We start from the raw sequence: 18807 nt of genomic DNA, 5'->3' as shown, positions 1-18807 counted from the left end.
GCTTCAGGGCTGGTTTGGAAAGGCTGGGACAAGTGCTGCCCTCCCGTGAGGGCGCGCAGGCCCTCAGCATGCACAGGGCTGAGGAAAAGCCGCCACTCCCATTCACAGGCGGCCTGTGAAGCACAGGAAGAGCAGGACATGGACAGCGAGCAGGTACGTGGCCACCAGCAGGGGCAGGTGGGCCCGGGAGCGGAGGAGAGAGCGCAACAGGCGCCGCAGTCCAGGAGTACTCCGGCTCTGCAAGAGTAAAGAGAGAGCAGTCACCACAAGGAGTGGCTGTGGCCCCAGCTGCCTTCATTCGGAACTCTCCAGACCATGGAGATAAGTTGGTTTAAGCTAATGAACATAAACCTTCCCCAAATTGCTCCACTGTCAGATTCTAACACTAGGGCAATCCTCACGAGATGCTCCCCTTGCCCTGCTCTCTGCAGGCTGTCCATGAACCAGCCCCATCCAGTTTTGTTTCCAGCATGGTGAGAGCAGAAAAACTACACAGTCCCTGACTGATTTATGTGTGTCTACAGAGGAACTGAAGTGCTGTAGGTTCACTGTTTCCTGAAGCAGCTGGGGCTCACATAATTGACAGCTGTGAATGTTAAATTCTTACTCTGCTGGAATTATTGTCCGTGGAGTCTATCAGCAAGGACTGCTCGTGCCCTGGAGTCATATCAATGCTGGCACTTAAGGAAGATGACCACTCACTTGACTGCAACCTGCCACAACAAATATGAAATTAAATTCAGTTTTTTATTATGATGTCCCAAATCAACACTGTAACCAAGCTTAGGAAAGAAGGTATTTCTCAGAAAAGGAAACAACCCCTGCAAGCAAACTGGTTTCACTTGCCAAGAGCTGGTTCCATTTGAACAGGTTTCATGCCTCCTGAGCTCACACTGAGCAAAAGAACAGGGTGGCCCAGCTACTAAGAGTCTTTCTTCCTTTCAAGTGAAATTTTATAGTGTGACTTGAAAGAAGTCAGGGCAGATAATACACCTGTATGCTTTAAATTCTATGAAATTATTTTGGAAGCCAGCTCTGGCTGCAATAGTGCTGGTTCTTCCTATTTTCTAGTGACAGAGGCAGTAATCACATCCTGGGGCTATGGTTTATTAGTGAGATCAGCTGCAGGAGGCTTTTATAGACTTTAATGCCAGAAGGAGCTATAGTTGTCCAAACCTTGTAGCAATTACCAGGGAACTTCATCCAGAATTCTTCCATACAGACCATTATTTTTTGACTAAATCAGCAAGTGTGTCAGAAGAAAGGCATTGTTTTCATGTAAAGACTCCACTAGTCCATAACTCCAGTTATTTGAACTACCAGGAAATGCACAGCATGCGTGCCTACAATCAGGTCATGCACTAAAGCCCCCTCCGTAGTCAATGAGGGGAATCAAGCATTTTGAACCTGCTGCTCACTGCATCCTAATGCCAACATCTAGTCCAGACCAGCTGCCTCTGCTCTGCTGACTCTGAGGGCATCCATGCAGTGCCCTGAGATGGGCAGAGCCCTGTGCAGTGCACACTGCAGTGCTGGAGAGGGGGCATGGGGCAGGACAGGGGGCTCAAACTAAGCCTGGGAAAAGTGGACAAAAGTCCTTTCTCCTAAGTGTTTAATTGTTTATCAATAACCAAATCAATGAAAAGTTGATGTTAATTGGCAATACATTAAAAATGAGTGACATTCTTCAAGTCAAAGCTGTTTCAGCCATGACAGACAGGTGCTTACTGGGCAGACAAATCCCCTGGAAGCATGAGAACTCCTCTCCAGCCTGCACCCAATTCTCAGTCTCCAAATGTATTTTTCCAGTAGTTAATTTAACTAATCGAGCAAGCTGGCATCTAACTTCTAGGCAGAACTTGTCTTAATGTCTAATCGTTTGTCTCATCCTATCTGCCTACAATTGAAGGAACAGTAGCCCAGGGAGGGTGTGATGTCTTCCTCTTTGGACATACTCAACAGCCATCTGGACAGGGTCCTGGGCAGCTGGCTCTAGGCTGAGCAGGGGGCTGGGCCACATGGTCTCTGGAGGTACCTGAACCCCTTTGGACCCCCACCCTCAACCTTTCTGTGGTTCTGCCACCGACACGGTAGCTGTCTCTGTGCCACCAGTGCCATCTGACAGAGGGATGTGATGAAGTGCATATGAAACACAGAGCTAGCAGCAGCACACCTCTGTGGTGATGGTGTTCCTTTGCTCAAGCTGCCTCACCTCCTGATCTGATCCTGTGCTGCAAGAAGAGCCTCCTCTGCAGCAAGGCGACGGTCCCGCTCCTCCTCCAGCTGCTCCTCCAAATACTTCATATCCTGCTTTGTGCTGCTATGTAAGTGTTCTGTTTCAGACAACCTGTCAGGAAGTAACACAGCATGTGCCAAAAAGGCCCAAATCATGGACCACTGTGTTTCTATTGCATTCACTGATGCAGTGTGTGAACAGACTCAAATTACCTCCCAGCTCACAGAGGAGACTTAGTCATCTTTACTATATATAAACTATTTGGAAAACATGAGAGAAGATAAATCTCTTCAAGCTTCAGTTTCACATCAGGAAGGACATCCTTGCCTCTGTCACCATGGCTTCACCTTCTGAAAATTATTTTGAAAGGGTTTGAGGAATCATGTGCCAGATCTTAGTTTCAGAAGGTTACAAGGAATCCTGTGCTACATCTCAATTCCAGACACACTCTCAGGCTACAACCCTGAGACCAGGACCATTGATATACTTCAGCGGCTACTGAGGATTCAGCCTACCAGATCCAAGATGCTGGTTTGGCTGGCACTGCTGCTGTATGTTATCCTTGTGGTTTTTTTAAGCTCTAATCCAAAGAGATAACTAATGACAGCTAGTAAGTGCATTCAACAGTTCCTCCAAGTCCACAAGATCCTAGTGTGGGACTGAGTTTTCCCAACACTGGTGCAGAGTAAAAGCATCAGGCTCATCACTAGCCTCAAGGCCTCCATCAGGACCAACATCTCCACCCCTGTTTTCTCAGACTTTCTTTACCTCAGCTGCAGCTCCTGCAGTTCAGGTGTGTAAGTGCCTCTCTGTGACTCATTCTTTTCTTGGGGTGCTCCTGGAGCAGCATCTGTTGCAAACAGCTCCTGTAAGAACACAAGAACGTGCTGCAAACTGCACTGAACCAAGAGGACACACAGCCACTACCATGCTGGACAGTTAACAGAGCCACTTGCAGTGAGCTTTTCCCCGCAGTGCAGCAAGGCCAGCCCCCTCACCATGCTCTTGTCTGCAGCCTGCAGCTCCTGGAGCTGCCTCTCGAGCACCAGGCAGCGGTTCAGGACCTCGCTGTAGTGCGGATGGCTCTCATAGGTGCCCCGACTGCTCCCTCGCAGCTGCAGGGAGAGGGCATTTTTCTCCTCAAAAACCTGAGATAGCTGAGAAGAGAACACAATCAGCAAGCAAAGAAATTGATTTTGTGAAAGCAAAATTGTTCTCTGTCTAGTTGAGTGTAAGAGTTCTCTTGAAAACATATGACTGCCACGCTGCCCATCACTAATGTCAAAAGATCAGTGACAATCTCCAAGAGCAGCTTGTGGCAAAGGTTTCTGTAACAGGAGTCTCAAAACATCAAAGAGATGTACAGAATACCACCTGTCCAGAAAAAGATTTCTAAAGTGCTGATATTGACCTAAAGCTTTTAGAAATATCATCAGTAAATTGTTATTTTTTATTCTCACTTTCACCTTGAACACAGCTCTCTTTCTGAAGATGAATAAATTCTGGGTCTTCCATTTCAGCGTGGGAATTGACCAATTGTGATTCTGCACTGAAATACAGGAAGTGTTTCAAGCTAGCAGGCAGAAGTGAAGATGACAAGCTTGCCTTCCCCAGGAGGGAATTCCTTCAGCAGCCCAGAAAGCTGGAGGCTAGCAAGTGCTCCTGACCATGGACATGGAACCTGCAAACAACTTTCTTCATATGGTCCCACTCTCTGGTCCCCTGGCCTTCACCTCCCCCATTCAACTTCTTTCCCCCACTGTCCCCTCCCATCTGTCCTCTCTCCTTCCCTCTCCCCTTCTGTCACCTTGGCAGTGGCAGAAAAGCTGCTGGTGCAGACCCTGTCCCTGAGCCTGCTGCATGGGATCTGCCTGGGACCTGCATGTGCTTCTGGTCCATAGCAACAGCTGTGCCCCTCATGGCCTCTCTGTGCAGAGTTCTGGCTCTCACAGCTGCCACATGTGCTTCTGGTCCATAGGAACAGCTGTGCCCCTCATCGCTTCTCTCTGTGCAGAGCTCTGGCTCTCACAGCTGCCACATGTGCTTCTGGTCCATAGGAACAGCTGTGCCCCTCATCGCTTCTCTCTGTGCAGAGTTCTGGCTCTCACAGCTGCCACATGTGCTTCTGGTCCATAGGAACAGCTGTGCCCCTCATCGCTTCTCTCTGTGCAGAGTTCTGGCTCTCACAGCTGCCACATGTGCTTCTGGTCCATAGGAACAGCTGTGCCCCTCATCGCTTCTCTCTGTGCAGAGCTCTGGCTCTCACAGCTGCTCACTGAGGAGAGCAGGGCATGGGGTATGCGCTCTGCTGCTGTGCCAGCCCTGTTCAGCAGCAGTGAATCCATCACTGTGATTCTAACACTCCTTTGCTGAGAGATCCAATTCTGATTTTGTGTTACTTCATTGAATGCCTGCAAGGACAGATCCACTCCTGCTTCCTGAACCCTATTGCAGCCAAACCCTGCCCACATTCCTTGTCCCTGACTGCAAGCAAGTGTAAGACGTATCAGTACCTTGCTGTTTAACTGCTGAATTCTGAGCTCTTTCTGGTGCAGTTCTTTCAGACTGTCACTTAGCTGGGCCTGGAGGTGTTTCATCTCTGCTTCTAGGCTTGAAAAGTCCCCTTTCAGGACTTCTGGAGAAATCTGCCAAGGAAAGAACAATGGAAAATATACTGCTGATGTGACAACTCACTCTTGTGTTTCTCCTCTCTTTTCAGTATTCCAAGGTCAAACCTAACATTATTCCTAGACCTGGAACTTGATCTGCTCAGGCAAAAGAACAAATGGGGAATAAACAGAAATATCCTAAAAGCCATCTGAAAATACAAACAGTCAGGAAAGAACACCAAACTTGCACATATGATGGGTCCTGTTCAAAAGTTGTCTTAAAGCTGTTTGCAACACAGGATGAAAAAAAAAGGCACATGAATGAGAAAAGAAAAAACAAACAAAAACCTAAAGTAATGTCCACACTGATCTAATCAACAAAGACCAGAAGGCCAGCACTGAAGAATCCTCCTGGAAAGCATCACATGAACATTGTTCAAGCTTTTTCTTTGCATATATGCATGGGTGTATCAAAGGGATAAAGGAGATTTGCTGCCCCCTCCACTGACATAATCCACTGGGACATTGCAGACATGGGTGGGAGAGTTGTCTTGGCTCTGATGCACTGCACTGTGCATGCAGTCTTCCCTGCACAAACAAAATACCAAACACATTCCACTCCACTCTTAGGACTATATACAGGGGGAATAAGAGAGAAGGTGCAGTGTTCAAGCCTCAGCTTCTCTGGGCTTGAACCAGGATGGCAGATCCCTGTTACAGTAAAAACTGCAAGCAAGAAAAATTCAATAGAAAACTTAAAAATGAAGATCTGACATTAAAATGAGCACTAAGACAGAAAAATCTTAGATTCAAAGACAGTACAAGAGGGCAATTTAGACCAGCCAGAATACACATCTGAGAAGTTCCATGCTGCTCCAAAGGACCCAAGGTGCCTAGGAAGCCCTGTCTCTTCTGCCCTCTTTCTTGAAAGACTGGAAACCAGGAACGTAATGAAGAGCACTTAAGGGTACGCCCTAATTTCTACAACTTTCAGTGATGCAAGTTAGACTGTTGGTATTATCTCTGGAGGCCTCACACCCACATCCAACGTTGCAGTCTGCAGGAGCTGGATAGAGGCAACACATGCTCTTCTGGTTGAGTTTCAAGCTTCACATTCCCAGTAAAGAATCTGTATCTTTGCACCCACCTTGCTTTGGTGCTGTTCCTGTACGGCTTGAGCCTTGCTGAAGGGCAGCCTCATTTCCTGTGTGATCCTTTGCAAATGGCTCAGCTCCTTGTCCTTCTCTGCAATGGCCAGCAGGTACTGCTCCTTCATGCTGCTGCTCTGCTTTTCCCACGTGTTCTTCTCCTGTCTGCCCAGCATAAACAAGGCCAGTTACAAGGAAGTTGCCAGCATGATGACCAGGTACCCAGCTAAGACTGAGCCAGGGGTGATCCAACCATCACCTCATGCTAGACATGAAGTTTTATAACCAAGCCAAGCCAAAACAACACACCTAAGTACAGGAACCTTTAAAGCAGGTGTAAGGAAGTTTTCTGTATTTGGTTGAACCCTTTGGATTGTTCCATGCTGTCCTAGGGTGACTTTTTCACACTTTCTGTGTTTCTGGACATTGTTTTGATCTCACTGTACAGAGTTTTGTCAAGGAAGTCACTGGCAATGCCACTTGTCCCCATAATAATTTCTCTGCACCAGACCCACAGTACCACACCAACCTGAGGCCAGCACTTCAGTACAGTGTAAAAGCTGCACAGGAAATAAACCTCCTGTTCTTTTGTCAGGATAAATAAAATTTGTAAGATGCTTCAAACTTTACGAAATCTGCAGTGTTAATTTGAGGGTCAGAGTGGACGTACAGGGGAGGGAGAGAACTACAAGTTTTTACATCACTCTGGACAAAGATAAGCCATAGACCTTTTCAGAAAGAAAATCCCACCTTTTTCATTCCAGCCTCAGGCATTCTTAAATGGATCTCTGAAATACCTGAAAGCATTTCCCCCTGTTTTCAGAACAGAGCATATTTGTCTGACTAGTTTTAGTCCATTTGGAGAAAATATTTTTACTAGACTTGAATTACAGAGTTAAAAAGAACAAACTAGAAGACATAGGGCAAGTGAAATATAGGATTAGACAAACATACAAAATTAGTATGCTCTAAACTATGCTATCAGTGGGATAATAAAGGGCGCTCAGCAGCAGCCTGGAATGGAAAGTACTGTGATCATATACACAAGTTCCAATGCAAGAAACAGCCTCAGTTTCCTCTCCAACAGATGATACTGACCACCAGTGGATGAAGGAAATAAAACAAAGACATCCCTGATCTATTCCACACAGGCACTGACCTCCAAGCTGCTGGGCTGTAATCCTGAGGCAGAAGCTGGGCGAGAGAATCCCGTGTCCTCTCCTGGCCAGGGCGGGTGCTCAGTGTCACCTGGCACAGGTGGGGCTCTCAGCATTCTCCCCAGCTCTGCCCACAACAACCACATGGGCAACCTGGCCAAGGCAGGAAGCAGACAGACAGCTCACCTGAGCTGCTGGAGCTCCTGCTGGTACACAGCTCCTTCCTGCCTCAGCTGTTCTTGCAGGCGAAGCTGTTTGTCTGCCTCTTGCTCCCGCTGCTGCAGCTGTGCCTTTAAGCGAGAATTCTCAGCAGCTTCCACCCCAACAAGGATGTACTGCTGCTGCAGATTCTCCAGCTCTCTTACCTGGGATTAAAGAGAAACATCATTATGTGACAGCTGAGCAAGCATCAGGTTTATTACTCAGAACTGTTTAAGAGCATTTCTTACTGTGGTGTCTGAAGGGAGAAAAGCGTCACATTCAGAGGACAGAGGAACTAAAAACAGAATCATCAAATACAGCAGTGTACTAAAAACTGCTCAGAAAAACGCCCTCAGACAATTCTATTGGTAATAAGGGCAGTGAGTTTTGAGCCCTCCCATGAAGATGTGAAATACATTAACAAAAAGACTCCAGAATACAATAATAATCATCTTAATCAGAGGAAAACTAAGTGACACAGAAGGAGCTGGTTAGGCATAACTCCTGAAGTTGGTATTTACTGTAAACCAGGAAACTGATAAGAGCTAAAATCCTTTTAGCTCTCCAATTCCAGTCAGGCTATAATTAGAAATAAGTTGTTGTTGTTACACATGCATCACTGCAATTGTTTTTGAAGACAAGAAGACATGGCTGACTCTGGAGACAGGACAGCGCTCAGTGAGTGGCAGTGGGACATGACGGTCAACTCTGTCTTCTGAGCAGCAAGGAGAACTCTGGAACTTGCTGGGCTGCACTGTGCTAGAGACCACACAAACACAGACACATCCAGTGTGCAGGCAAGAATGTCTGAAGGAATCTGCAATGTCTTGTACCTGCTTTGAAAGTCAGCTGCCAAGAGGAGAAGGAAACTCAAGCCTTTGTTCTAGTCTCTTAGAAATCTAAGGCAAATCAAATGAGCTGACACAGATGTGAACTATGCAGGTTAACAGAGACCTTACTTCCATGATTTCATATTTTAAACCAACCTCACAGAGAAACCACCCTTGGAAGTTAACAATGGAATCACAGCCTCCATGCCAGAGAAAATAATACAGATGGCCCATACCAGATTCATGGGGTCTGATGGAGCATGCCCACAAATGCTAAGGTCATTGGGACCCTCTGAAAGGTCATGGTGACCCAAGAGGTTCCTCAAGACTGGAAGAAAGCAAATGTCATCCCTACCTACAAGAAGGGCAAGAAAGGAGAATTGTGAACCTGCAGTCTGGTCAGTCAAAAACAGGCTGGCTAGAGGGCTAGAGAAGCTGTGGAATGTTTACTGATGGAGATATTCAAAATCCAACAAGACATTGTAAAAGCAACCTATTCCAGCAAGCCTTGTTTGTGCAGGGGGGTTGGACTAGGAGATCTCTAGAAGAACTCCAGAAGACCCTTTGAATCTCAACTATTCTGTGATTCCATGAAGATGCAGCCTGATCTATACATCACATTTCTATTATCAGAGCTAAGCGTGCTGAATTTTAAGACTTGAAGATCCAAACCTCCTCTGGTACTTAAAGTAAGAGCAGGAAGAGAAAACATGGACTTACTACTCTGTCTCTGTCACTCTGCAAGGAGGCCAGTGCCTTCTTCAGACTCTGCACTTCCAAAGTAGTGGTGGAAATGCTCCCTTCTGCTTGTTGTTTCACTTCTTCTATCTTATGTGTTTTGTCCAATTCATTCAGCAGACGGTCTCGGTCATTCTGCAGGCTTGCCATAGCCTTGGAGAAAGATTTGACTTGGTTGGAAGAGCCTTCCAATTCCAAAGACAAGTGGAGAAGCTCATCATCTTTAGCTCTGAGCTGTTGATTAAGTTCCTCAATCTGGGCCAAGAGACCTCTTTCATCAATAGCCTTCTGCAGTTCTGTCAGCTCAGACCTGACCATATCTCGGTCCCTGAGAGTGGAACGTTGCTCCTCTTGTAGCTGACCCATCTGTTTCTGAAGAGTCTGCACTAGACTCTTTTGTTCCTGTAAGTCTGTAGAATATTTCTGTTTCAAAAGACGAAGCTCTTCATTAGCCTGGTCTCGGCTATCCTGAAGAGAGCTCATGGACCTCCCAAAAGACTGAATTTGAGCTCTGAGATCTTTGTTTTCATCTGTGACTTCAAGCAATTTCTGCTCCATTTCCATCAAGTCCCGTGCCAACTCTGCTACTCTCTCTTCAGCTGTCTCGGTTTCGTTCCTCATTATCCCTGCATCGTGATGCAGGTGCTTCAGCTCCTTCCGAAGCCTGTCCTCAGCCTCTCCCACTCTCTTGGCTGCATCCCTCTGAACACAGTCTAGCTCCCCCTCAAGTTCTCTTATTCTCTTCTGGGAGAGGGAAAGCTCATGACTCAGTTGCTGTAGCTCTTTCTCTCGAGCCTTCAGTTCTGCCTGACACTCCACAATGGGACTGCCCTCATGTAATGCTGCCACCTCACTCTGCACTCGCGACAGAGAGGACCTAAGAGTGTCAATCTCTAGAGACATACTGACTTTATCCTCTCTTAAGGCTTCCATGCACTTCCTGAGATCATCCTGAGTATGCTCAGACTCCTTCAGCTGTGTTTCTATGGTTGCCTTCTCATTTTCCAGAGTCTGGATCCGCTGAAGCTGTGTTTTGAGAAGTTGCTTCTGTTGGGAGTCCTTTATTGAAATCACTTGGTTAAGGTCTTCTCTGTACCGCACCAACTGTGCATTCAGCTTGGCATTCTCAGAGTTGAGGTCATCCATCTGGCCATGGAAACTTCTAATTTCTTCCTTGAGCTTGTTGTTTTCAGCAGCAGCCTCTTGAATTAGCTGGTCTTTTTCCAGGATTATACCAAGATGGCGTTCCTCGAGCTGCTTGTAGTCCCTCAGAATGCGGTCTCGGTCGTCCTGCAGAGATGACATGGACTTGGTGAAGGAGTCCAGCTGTGCCTTCTGCTGCTTACTTTCTTCTCTGCTTATCTTCATCTTTTCAGTGAGATGATTGAGTTTGTCAAGAAATTTGTTCTTCTCATTTTCCAAGGCTTTTTTATTGTCTTCCTCCTTACTTAGCCTACACTCCAACTCTTTTGTCTCTTCAGAATGCTGCTGCTGTAATTTAGCTAGAGCAGCCATCACTGCTTCTTCTTTGGCAGACAGCAAACTCATGATCTTTTCATCTTTGGCACTAATTTCTTCATGCAGCTTATTTGTTAGGTCCTTGGAAGCCTGCAGGTCAGCTTCAAGCTGCTCACAGTTGAGTTTAAAATTCTGGATACTCATCTCTTGTTGCTTGACCACAGTCCCCAGCTCTTCCCTGGCCAGCTCACATTTGGTGAAGGAATTCTGTAAGTCAGCAAGCTGGTCTCTTAGGCTGCTGATTTCTGACTCCAGTTCCTGCTGTTCATTCTGAGACTTGCTGTACAGTTCCTGAGACCCTTCAAGCCGAGTCAAAAGCTCTTTTTTTTCCTCCTGCAACATTTCACATGTCTTTTGATGATGCTGAATCTCCTTCCTGCAATCAACCTCCCAGTCTTTCTTGTTGCATTCCAATCTGAAAAGAAAAGATTAAGTTGGTCAAAAATCCACAAAGTATCTCAGTAGCTAAACCCACACTAACTCTGTTCTTATACTAATTTAGAAAACCCACAGAATTTGTTTTACTTAAAGAAAGCAAGCTAGAAATATCTCTCAATTTAAAATTCAAGATATCTTTTAAAGTTCTGACTGTACTACTGCCTTAAAGGGGTGGTGGCAGGGGAATATATTCTTTTAAAGTTGTTCATGTCAATACTGAAAAAAGTGTTCACTTAAACACTGAAAGTTATCACGCCCCTGTCATTACATTACTTCTCTCGTCCATTGTAGCTAACAATAAAAACAACTCCATGCCACCCCACAATGAAGTTGCTGTTCTGGTACCTGTGATGTCCATTTAATGCTTCATCACACAAAGATACAGCATATATATATATAAACAATTTTACTCATGTAAGAATGGTTCAGTTTTGAATTTTGGAAATACACAGCTGTATACACATTTTGATAGGTTTCCATAGCTCCATCTTCCCCTCAAAATTTATTTTGGCACTAAACTGGAATTATGTATCCCAATGCCCTCTTGACTTCTCAGTGCAAAAGACTCTTTAATTAATCTGAAATTTGAAATGCTCTGGAGAGTAATCGATGGTGAATGCTTGTCACAGAGAACAGATTTAACACAGGTATCCTAAGGACGTGAAGGAGGACTATTCTAGAGTGATCACCTCATGTCCTTGTGCAGATAACAAATGCAAAGTAACCTTTTCCTGATAAACCTCCCCTGACACAGCTTATTTACCTGGATATTTGAGTCTGGAGTTCCTCCACACGCATGGTCATATGTTTCACCTGGTCCTGTAGCACAACACAAGCTTCCTCTTTCCAACGTATTTCTTCTTCTTTCTTTTGAATAGTTTCAGTGAATTTCTTCTCCCATGTTTTTGATTCATCTATCACTCTATCCCTATCATCCTGAAGGGAAGACATGCTCCTGGTGAAGGCTGCAAGCTGGGCTAGTGTTTTGTTTAGATTGCCTTCCAGCTGCTTTGCTTCTTGATCCTTTGTCTTCAAGGAGTCCTGCAGATCACCAACTGTTGTTTCCATATGGTCCTTCTCTCTCTGCAATGTCGCCAGCTTTGCTTCCATGTTTTTGATCTCCTTTGAGTGCTTGTCTTTTTCCTGTTCCAGTCTTCTCTCAAAGTCTTCATCCTTTTTCTTCATTTGAATTTTAATTTGCTCTTTGTCTGCTTGTAACTCTTCCTTCACTTTGATACTCTCAGCTAAAACCCTTGCTGCCTCACTCTGAGTGTCATCCAACACTACTCTGCAGTGAGCAAGCTCTGCCTGGGCTTTCTTGGTGTCTTCAACTGCTTTAGCTGAAGTTTCTTTGGCTGCTTCTACCTCTTTTTGAGTCTCACTCTGCAGAAATTCCAGAGCTTTAACAGTTCTTTCTAAACTACTGTTCTTTTCCTGGCTTTTGATACAGTCCTTCTGCAGCTGCTTAATCTCCTGCTGTTTCTGTTTCAGCAGTTCTTGAAGCTCCTTTATATGTGTGCTGCTTTCTCCTCTCCAATTGTATTTTAGCTTTCCCACAAATTCCTTTTGCTCTTCTGAACTCGCTTTGCTTTTCTCCTTTGCCATCTGACTTTTCTCCTCCTCCAGTTCGTGCATCATTCTCTGCAAAGTCTGAAGCTCATGTTTCAGTTGATCATTTTTGATTTGGAAGTCTGTTGCATCTTGCTGATAGTTTCCAATACTTCCATTAAGTTCTGCCAGCTGATTCATGAGCCTTTCTTCCAAATCATCCTTTTCAGCCTCTAGAGCATCCTTCAGTGCTGTCATTCTGATGAGGTCGTCTCTGGCTTCTTGGACCTTTTGCTCCATCTTTGCTACCGTGGCCTGCAAATCATTCACTTCATGGACTTTCTCTCCTATTTGGTGCTCTAAAGCCCTTTTCTCACCTGCTAAAGTCTCGGCACACCTGCGGATGTCACCCAGCTGTTGCTCTGAAGCCCTTCTGTTATCTTCCATCTCTGCGATTCGCCTGGTGAGCTCAGCTATTTGCTGTCTGTAGAGACCAGGATCCTCACAAGGTCTCTCACTTTCAGATGCCTCTTGGTCCAGCTCGGCAGCACGAGGCTCTGGTTGAAAAGACACGTCCACTTGATTTTCAGACTCTTCCGTTGGTGATGGTGTGGCAGCTGCCTTATCAGTTTCTTGCCCCGCTGTCTGCTGGGCAACACACCTGTCCACAAGTTCTCTGCTTTCCTTCAGCTTAGACTCTGTTACCTGCAAAAGGCACTTCAAGTCCACAATCTCTTGATTCAGAGACTCCTTTTCAGCCATTACTGTCTCAAGCTGAGTAGAAAGAGACTGGCACTCCTTCCTAGAGCACTCCAGGTCTTCTTTCAGGCTAGTGTTTGTAAAGCTCTCTCCAGTCCTGTGCAGCTCTCCATTTGTAAAATGCATCTCTGCTCTAAGCTTCTCATTCTCCTCCTCCAGTTCCAGGATCTTTTGTTGCTTTGATTTTGCAAATTTCCTCATTTTCTCCTTCATTTCATCAATTTCCTGTTCAGTTTCTTGTAGCTGCTTTTCTGTTTCCTGCTTTTTTGCTTCAGCCCCTTTGAGCTGAATGAAAATTTCCTGCTTTTCCTGCCTAACAGTTTCCAACACATGCTGAATTCGCTCAGCCTCATTACTCACATTCTCATATGACTGCAGCAGAGTTTCATATTCTCCCTGAAGCTCCTTGTGTTTCTCCTGCCACTCAGAACTCTCAGTGGCTTGAAAGCTCTTCAATGATTCCACCTCCTTCTCCAGCTTCTCCTTCTCTAGAACAACGCTATCCAGATTAAGTGTAAGGTTTTTACAGCATCCATCAAGGTTCTGATTTTCTCCAAGTAGTTTATCAATTTCTGCAGTAAGTTTTTCTCGCTCTCCAGTGAGGCACACTAACTTTTCTCTTAAGGTATCTGTTTCTTTAACATGGCCACATACTTGGCTTTCCAAATCTGTCAGCTTGACAGAAAGACTGTCAATAGTAATTTTAGCATTAGCCAGCTCTTCTTTTAGAGATTTGCTCTCATTTAGTGCCTCTTTTCTATAGATAAGTGCTGCTTGCAACTTTCTCTGCATTTGATTCTTCTGCTTAGCTGCTTCTGCATTGTCCTTCTGCTTCTCCTGAATTTCAAGCATCTCCATTTGTAGTCGCTTGCTTTGCTCCTCATGCACCTGAGCCTGAGCCTCCAACTGACTACACAGTCTTTGGACTGATTCCTCTTTTTCCAGCAATTGTGCCTGCACATTATTGAGAGTGTCATTTTTCTCCTTTAACTGCTGGCTAAGAAATTCTATTTCTTCATCCTTTTGGTGCACAAGAATTTTCAAGTCTTCCAGACTGGCCACTCCAGAAATTTTTCCTTGATTCTCCTCCAATTCTGTCTGAAGACTTGCTCCCTTAGCTTCAGCTTGGTCAGAGGTTCTCTTCAGCCCTTCTATCTCTACAAACAACTGTGCTATGTGCTGCTGCAAATCAAAGATTAATTCTGATTTGTGAGCAAGCTCCCTTTGCATATGGCTGACACTACATTCCAATTTCTCTTTCTCCATCTGCAATTTGTCAAGGTGTTTTTTCCACTCTTCCTCAGAAATATCTGCAACTTGTACAAGCTTGTTAATTGTTGTATCTTCTGCTTCCATGCATGAAGAATCCAACCTACCTTGACTCCTAAAAACACTCTCTGCTGATCCTTTCTGCTCTTGGAGCTGTCTGAGCTGAGCCTGGATACTGTCTTTCTCTTTGCTTTGCCGATCAAATTTTTCTTGCAGGATGTTGTAATCATCTTTTTGCTGTTTCAATTGTTCTCTGTGATGCCTGTCTTTTTCTTGAGCCTTTTTTATAGTGTCTTTGCGAGATATGAGAGCTTCTTGAAGTTTTTTTTGAAGTTGTTCTTTTTCTTGTTCAAGAACTGAAATCTTTTCTCTAAGAGCAGACTTTTGTTTTTCTTCCAGATCTGTACCTGCTGAACCATGTTTCTCATTTTCTTCATCATCTTCTGGGCTTTCATTGGTTTCAGTCACTTTGTCAGGAACTGCCTGATGCTCCATGATTTCATCTTTAACTGAAGCAGTGTTTGCCTTATCTTGCAAGCGTTGCCTCATTTCCTCAATCACTGCCTGCAGTTGTGCTTCAGTAGTTTCTTTTTCCTTCCGCATGCTCTGCAGCTCAGATTCCTTTTCAGAAAGCAGCTGAACTAGATAGTCCTCACGGGGCTGGTTTTCAAGACCCATTTCTTTGCTGATCATGCTTCTCATGTCCTCCTCCCCTGCAGCTGCCCGAGCCTCTGAGGTTTCTTGTTTTTGTTCTCTATTCAGTTGTTCTAATTCATTCTCCAATCTGGTTACCTTCTTCAGAAGCTCCTTCCTGTTCACAAATACTGCTTGCAGCTTCCTCTTTACTTGCTCATTTTCTTTTCTCAGAAGTTCAACTTGATTTACTAATTCCTCATTTTCTTTACTCACTGCTTCTGTCTCATTCTGCTGCTTGGATACCCCACACTTCAGACATGTATCTTTTGCTCCTATGTTCTGCTCTTTTTCTTCCTGGGATTTTAATAACAGACTTGTCTGCTCCTTAAGACTCTTCAGCTCGTTTCCTAGAGCAAACTTCTCTTCATTCAGCAGGACCATTTTCTCAGACATGCTGACACTGATCTCTGCCATCTGCTGGTCCTTTTCCTGCAAGGCCTGCTGCAGGCTCTCTACAGACCTGGTGTGCTCAGCAACGAGCTGTTCCAGGCTTGCTGCCTCACGTCCCTTTAAGGTTAACTTGTGGGAAAGCTCTTCCATCTCTGCTGTATTCTCCCTCAAAAGTTGTCCTAGATGAAGTACTTCACGTTCCTTTGTCTCAGCCTGGCTTCTCAGATCCTTCAGTTGCATGTCCTGGTCAGAAAGCTGAAGTTGTGCTTCATCCAAGTCCTTTTGCAAAGCTTCAATTTTTATATCTTTGGATTTAAATTCATTTTTAAGGCTCTGGATTTGCTCTCTTAGAAGGCTGCTTTGACTGTCTGACAGTCTCTGCTTTTCTGAAAGAGCTAGCTCTTCCTCCAGTTGCTTCACTTGCTCCTTCAGTTCTGTTATGGTAGAAAGTTCTTTGGCCTGACACGAGAGCTGATCTTGCTCATCAGTCAAAACACAAAATGTACTGTCAGGATCCTCTGCTTTTTTCCTGTATTCCTCTGCCAACTGGTTTAGCCTATTTATTTCTGCACATTTTTCTCCTAGTTCTTTTCTAAAGGATTCTTCTGATTTCTGTAGCATTATTTGCAGTTCTGTAATTTGGTTTTGTAACTTGATGAGCTCTTGAGACTGAGAGGGGCCAGGACTTCCCTGAGGCTCATCTTGGAAGCTGATTCCATTTTCCTGAAGAAAGCCAGTTTTCTGAATTTCTGTTTCTGTCAGCAATAAAACACTCTGTGTATCTGAGGCGTTCTGCTCCTCCCTCTCCTGGCACTGTATCTGTGAATTCTCTCCCAGCTGGTTAGCTTCTGTTTGGCTGCCTGTAGAAGTCTGGCCACTGGGGCCCTTGAGTCGGCTTTTCAGAAAAGTTACTTCTTCTTGGGCTTCCTTCAGTTCCAGCAGCAAAACTGACAGCTCCTTCTGTTTCTCCGCAGCAATATAGTCTAGAATTCCAGGTGGACAGCTTTCCTCAGTAAACTGCTGGCTTCTATTGGTAAAGCCATCTGTTCTTGCCTAAAAGAAAATAGCAGACATCATTTTTCCTTTGAATCTTGTGAAAGGGCCACTCTGGAAGTATCTGCTTTCCACGGTTTGTAACTGTCTCAGGCTGGCTTCTGCAATAAATGGAAGCCCTGCCAATAGCAGGGGAATGCTGCCTTGGCAGTGGGGGTGCACTCGGTGGCCTCCAGAGGTCCCTTCTGACCCCAACTGTTCTGTGATTCTGTGACTCCCCACATCACTTCTGCTAATTTCAGTTCCTGAAGTCGCAGCATGAAAGATTCTGGCTGCAGGATCAGACCATAACAACTTCCTATTCCCTTTTTCCCCCTTCTCTCTTGATTGCAAGACAGTCTAACTCTGAACTGTTTAAGTTCTCCTGTGATTCTAACAAACCCTCTAGTGTACCTAACCAGTCACATTTTCATGCCATCCTATTCATAGCCTCTGAACAAGGAGGTTTTTGTCCCCTATTCAATCTATCCATTTAACATGGCAAAGAAGCAGGATGGAAACCCACATTCCAATCTGTGTCCATGCCCAAAGTGAAAGCACTAGACAAAGCACCTGGAACGAAGTGCTTGGCTTTTTCCAAGTTATTAAGTTTCTTCCCATCCCCCAAAACAGATTACAAAAGAAAAGCACTCACAAATCCTCCCCAGACAGCTTGGATCAACAGCCCACCAATAAGTCAACGTGCTGCACTGTAAAGACTTGGAGGGCAGAAACAGCTTATGGGGAGCCATTAAAGGAGACCTGCTCTTAAAAAGTCTGCTGTCATAATGAAACAACCACTTTAAGTCACAGGAGAGTAAAAAGAGACAACTCTTTGAGGCTTTTAAACTAAATTAAAGTTTTTGTATCTGCAAATGCATACAATACTGAGACCAAAAGGGTTTTGGACTACGTTTGTACCTCAGAGAGCACGGAAGTGTCACCAAAAGGCTTTTGCATTTCAGAATTCACCAGCTCTCCTGACACACCTAGTGAGAAAAGGAACACTTGTCACCATCAGTGCAACAATTTGCAGGTAAAGTTGGTAGGTAGAGCGAAGGGACAAGAAATGGGACCAAAGCTTCTATAGAAGGTGAGAAAAGACAAAAAAAAATTAAAAAACAAAAAAAAGAAAAAAAAGGGAGCAAACTAAGCACAGAAGAAAACAACCAGAGTTTGAGTCTTTGCAGTGCACAGACATCCTGTTTTGGTTTAACTCCAACCACTAATTCAGTCACTGCAGCTGCAGCACGGTTCTGTGCAATCCTCTGTGTTTGCTGCATCACCTGCACACAGCACTCCTGACCCCTGAAGGAGCATCAGATTGGTTTCACTGCTTTTTTTCTCCATGTGGGATGTGGCATGGAATTCCAGACACAAAAAGACTTTTACTGGCTTGCAGAGAAACACACAGTTCTTAATTTTATCTTAATTCTCCTCTGTGCATCTACAAACACACTCCTTCAAGCCCTTCTCTCTTCCTACCTTTAGCAACCACTTTTTTCTTCTCTTCTGGTATATCCTACCCATCCCACATTAGAATGTTCTCTTCTACCTCATGTAAATATTTTCTGCCTTCTGTAGATTACAATCTTTAGATTCTGACCTCAGAGCACCTCCTTCTAAATAATCCTCAAATTTGTCCCTGAAACTCCTCAAATTTTCACAATTTTCTTGTCACGTGCCTCATTCTGTATCCTCACCTGTAGAAGAAGAGCAGTCTACATAGGAGGCTGGAGCTTCCACAGTCCCCAGGTCTTCCAATTTTGCCTCAGCACCAATATTTTTATTCTGTGGGATGAAGAACAAAACACTGAGCTTTGAGCCAGGATCCTGCTATGAGGAGACAGATCTCTCAGCTGTCTACTGCTCTGCCAGCTCTAAGTAAAACCTATCAGAGTTTGGACACAACTCTGAAGCCAAAAGAAAATAAATAAATAAATAAACAATGAAAAAGAGATTAATTTTGATGTTAAGCAATAGACTAAGACATATCTCAGCAGATCAACAGATCAATGGACGCAATGATCTAAACAACTTCCTTCCTACCTTGAGATGGTTTCTCTTCCACCTTCACTCCCTCAAAGGCACTAACCACAGTATCACAACCATTCACTGAGCACCCAGGCAGAGGTGAGAAATCATGTGTCTATGCCTCACTGCTCCAGCAGATACAGAACCTGCAGCTTTCCCAATAAAGTTATGCTAGGCTCTACCACACAAACAAACCAAGAACCC

The 18807-nt window shown here is 44.8% G+C and overlaps 1 protein-coding gene across 1 annotated transcript in view; it reads right to left on the bottom strand.

The window, feature by feature from the left end:
• The window catches only part of GOLGB1 (golgin B1), a 39014-nt gene continuing 20207 nt past the window's right edge, over positions 1-18807 (bottom strand). The window contains exons 14-25 of the mRNA XM_054294072.1: positions 18273-18360; positions 17491-17558; positions 11639-16590; positions 8902-10852; positions 7337-7515; positions 5993-6158; positions 4750-4881; positions 3235-3393; positions 3005-3102; positions 2213-2347; positions 608-713; positions 1-237 (exon numbers count right to left, since the gene is read on the bottom strand). Of these exons, the coding sequence (XP_054150047.1) occupies positions 103-237; positions 608-713; positions 2213-2347; positions 3005-3102; positions 3235-3393; positions 4750-4881; positions 5993-6158; positions 7337-7515; positions 8902-10852; positions 11639-16590; positions 17491-17558; positions 18273-18360 (8169 nt within the window). The 3' untranslated portion in view covers positions 1-102. The remainder of the gene's footprint in view (positions 238-607; positions 714-2212; positions 2348-3004; positions 3103-3234; positions 3394-4749; positions 4882-5992; positions 6159-7336; positions 7516-8901; positions 10853-11638; positions 16591-17490; positions 17559-18272; positions 18361-18807) is intronic.

This window comes from Melozone crissalis, unplaced genomic scaffold (genome assembly GCF_028551555.1).
Source record: "Melozone crissalis strain CALT ecotype California unplaced genomic scaffold, PUWL_Pcris_2 ptg000208l_1, whole genome shotgun sequence".
NCBI lineage: Eukaryota > Metazoa > Chordata > Aves > Passeriformes > Passerellidae > Melozone > Melozone crissalis.
This window is presented reverse-complemented; position numbering and strand designations above follow the sequence as displayed.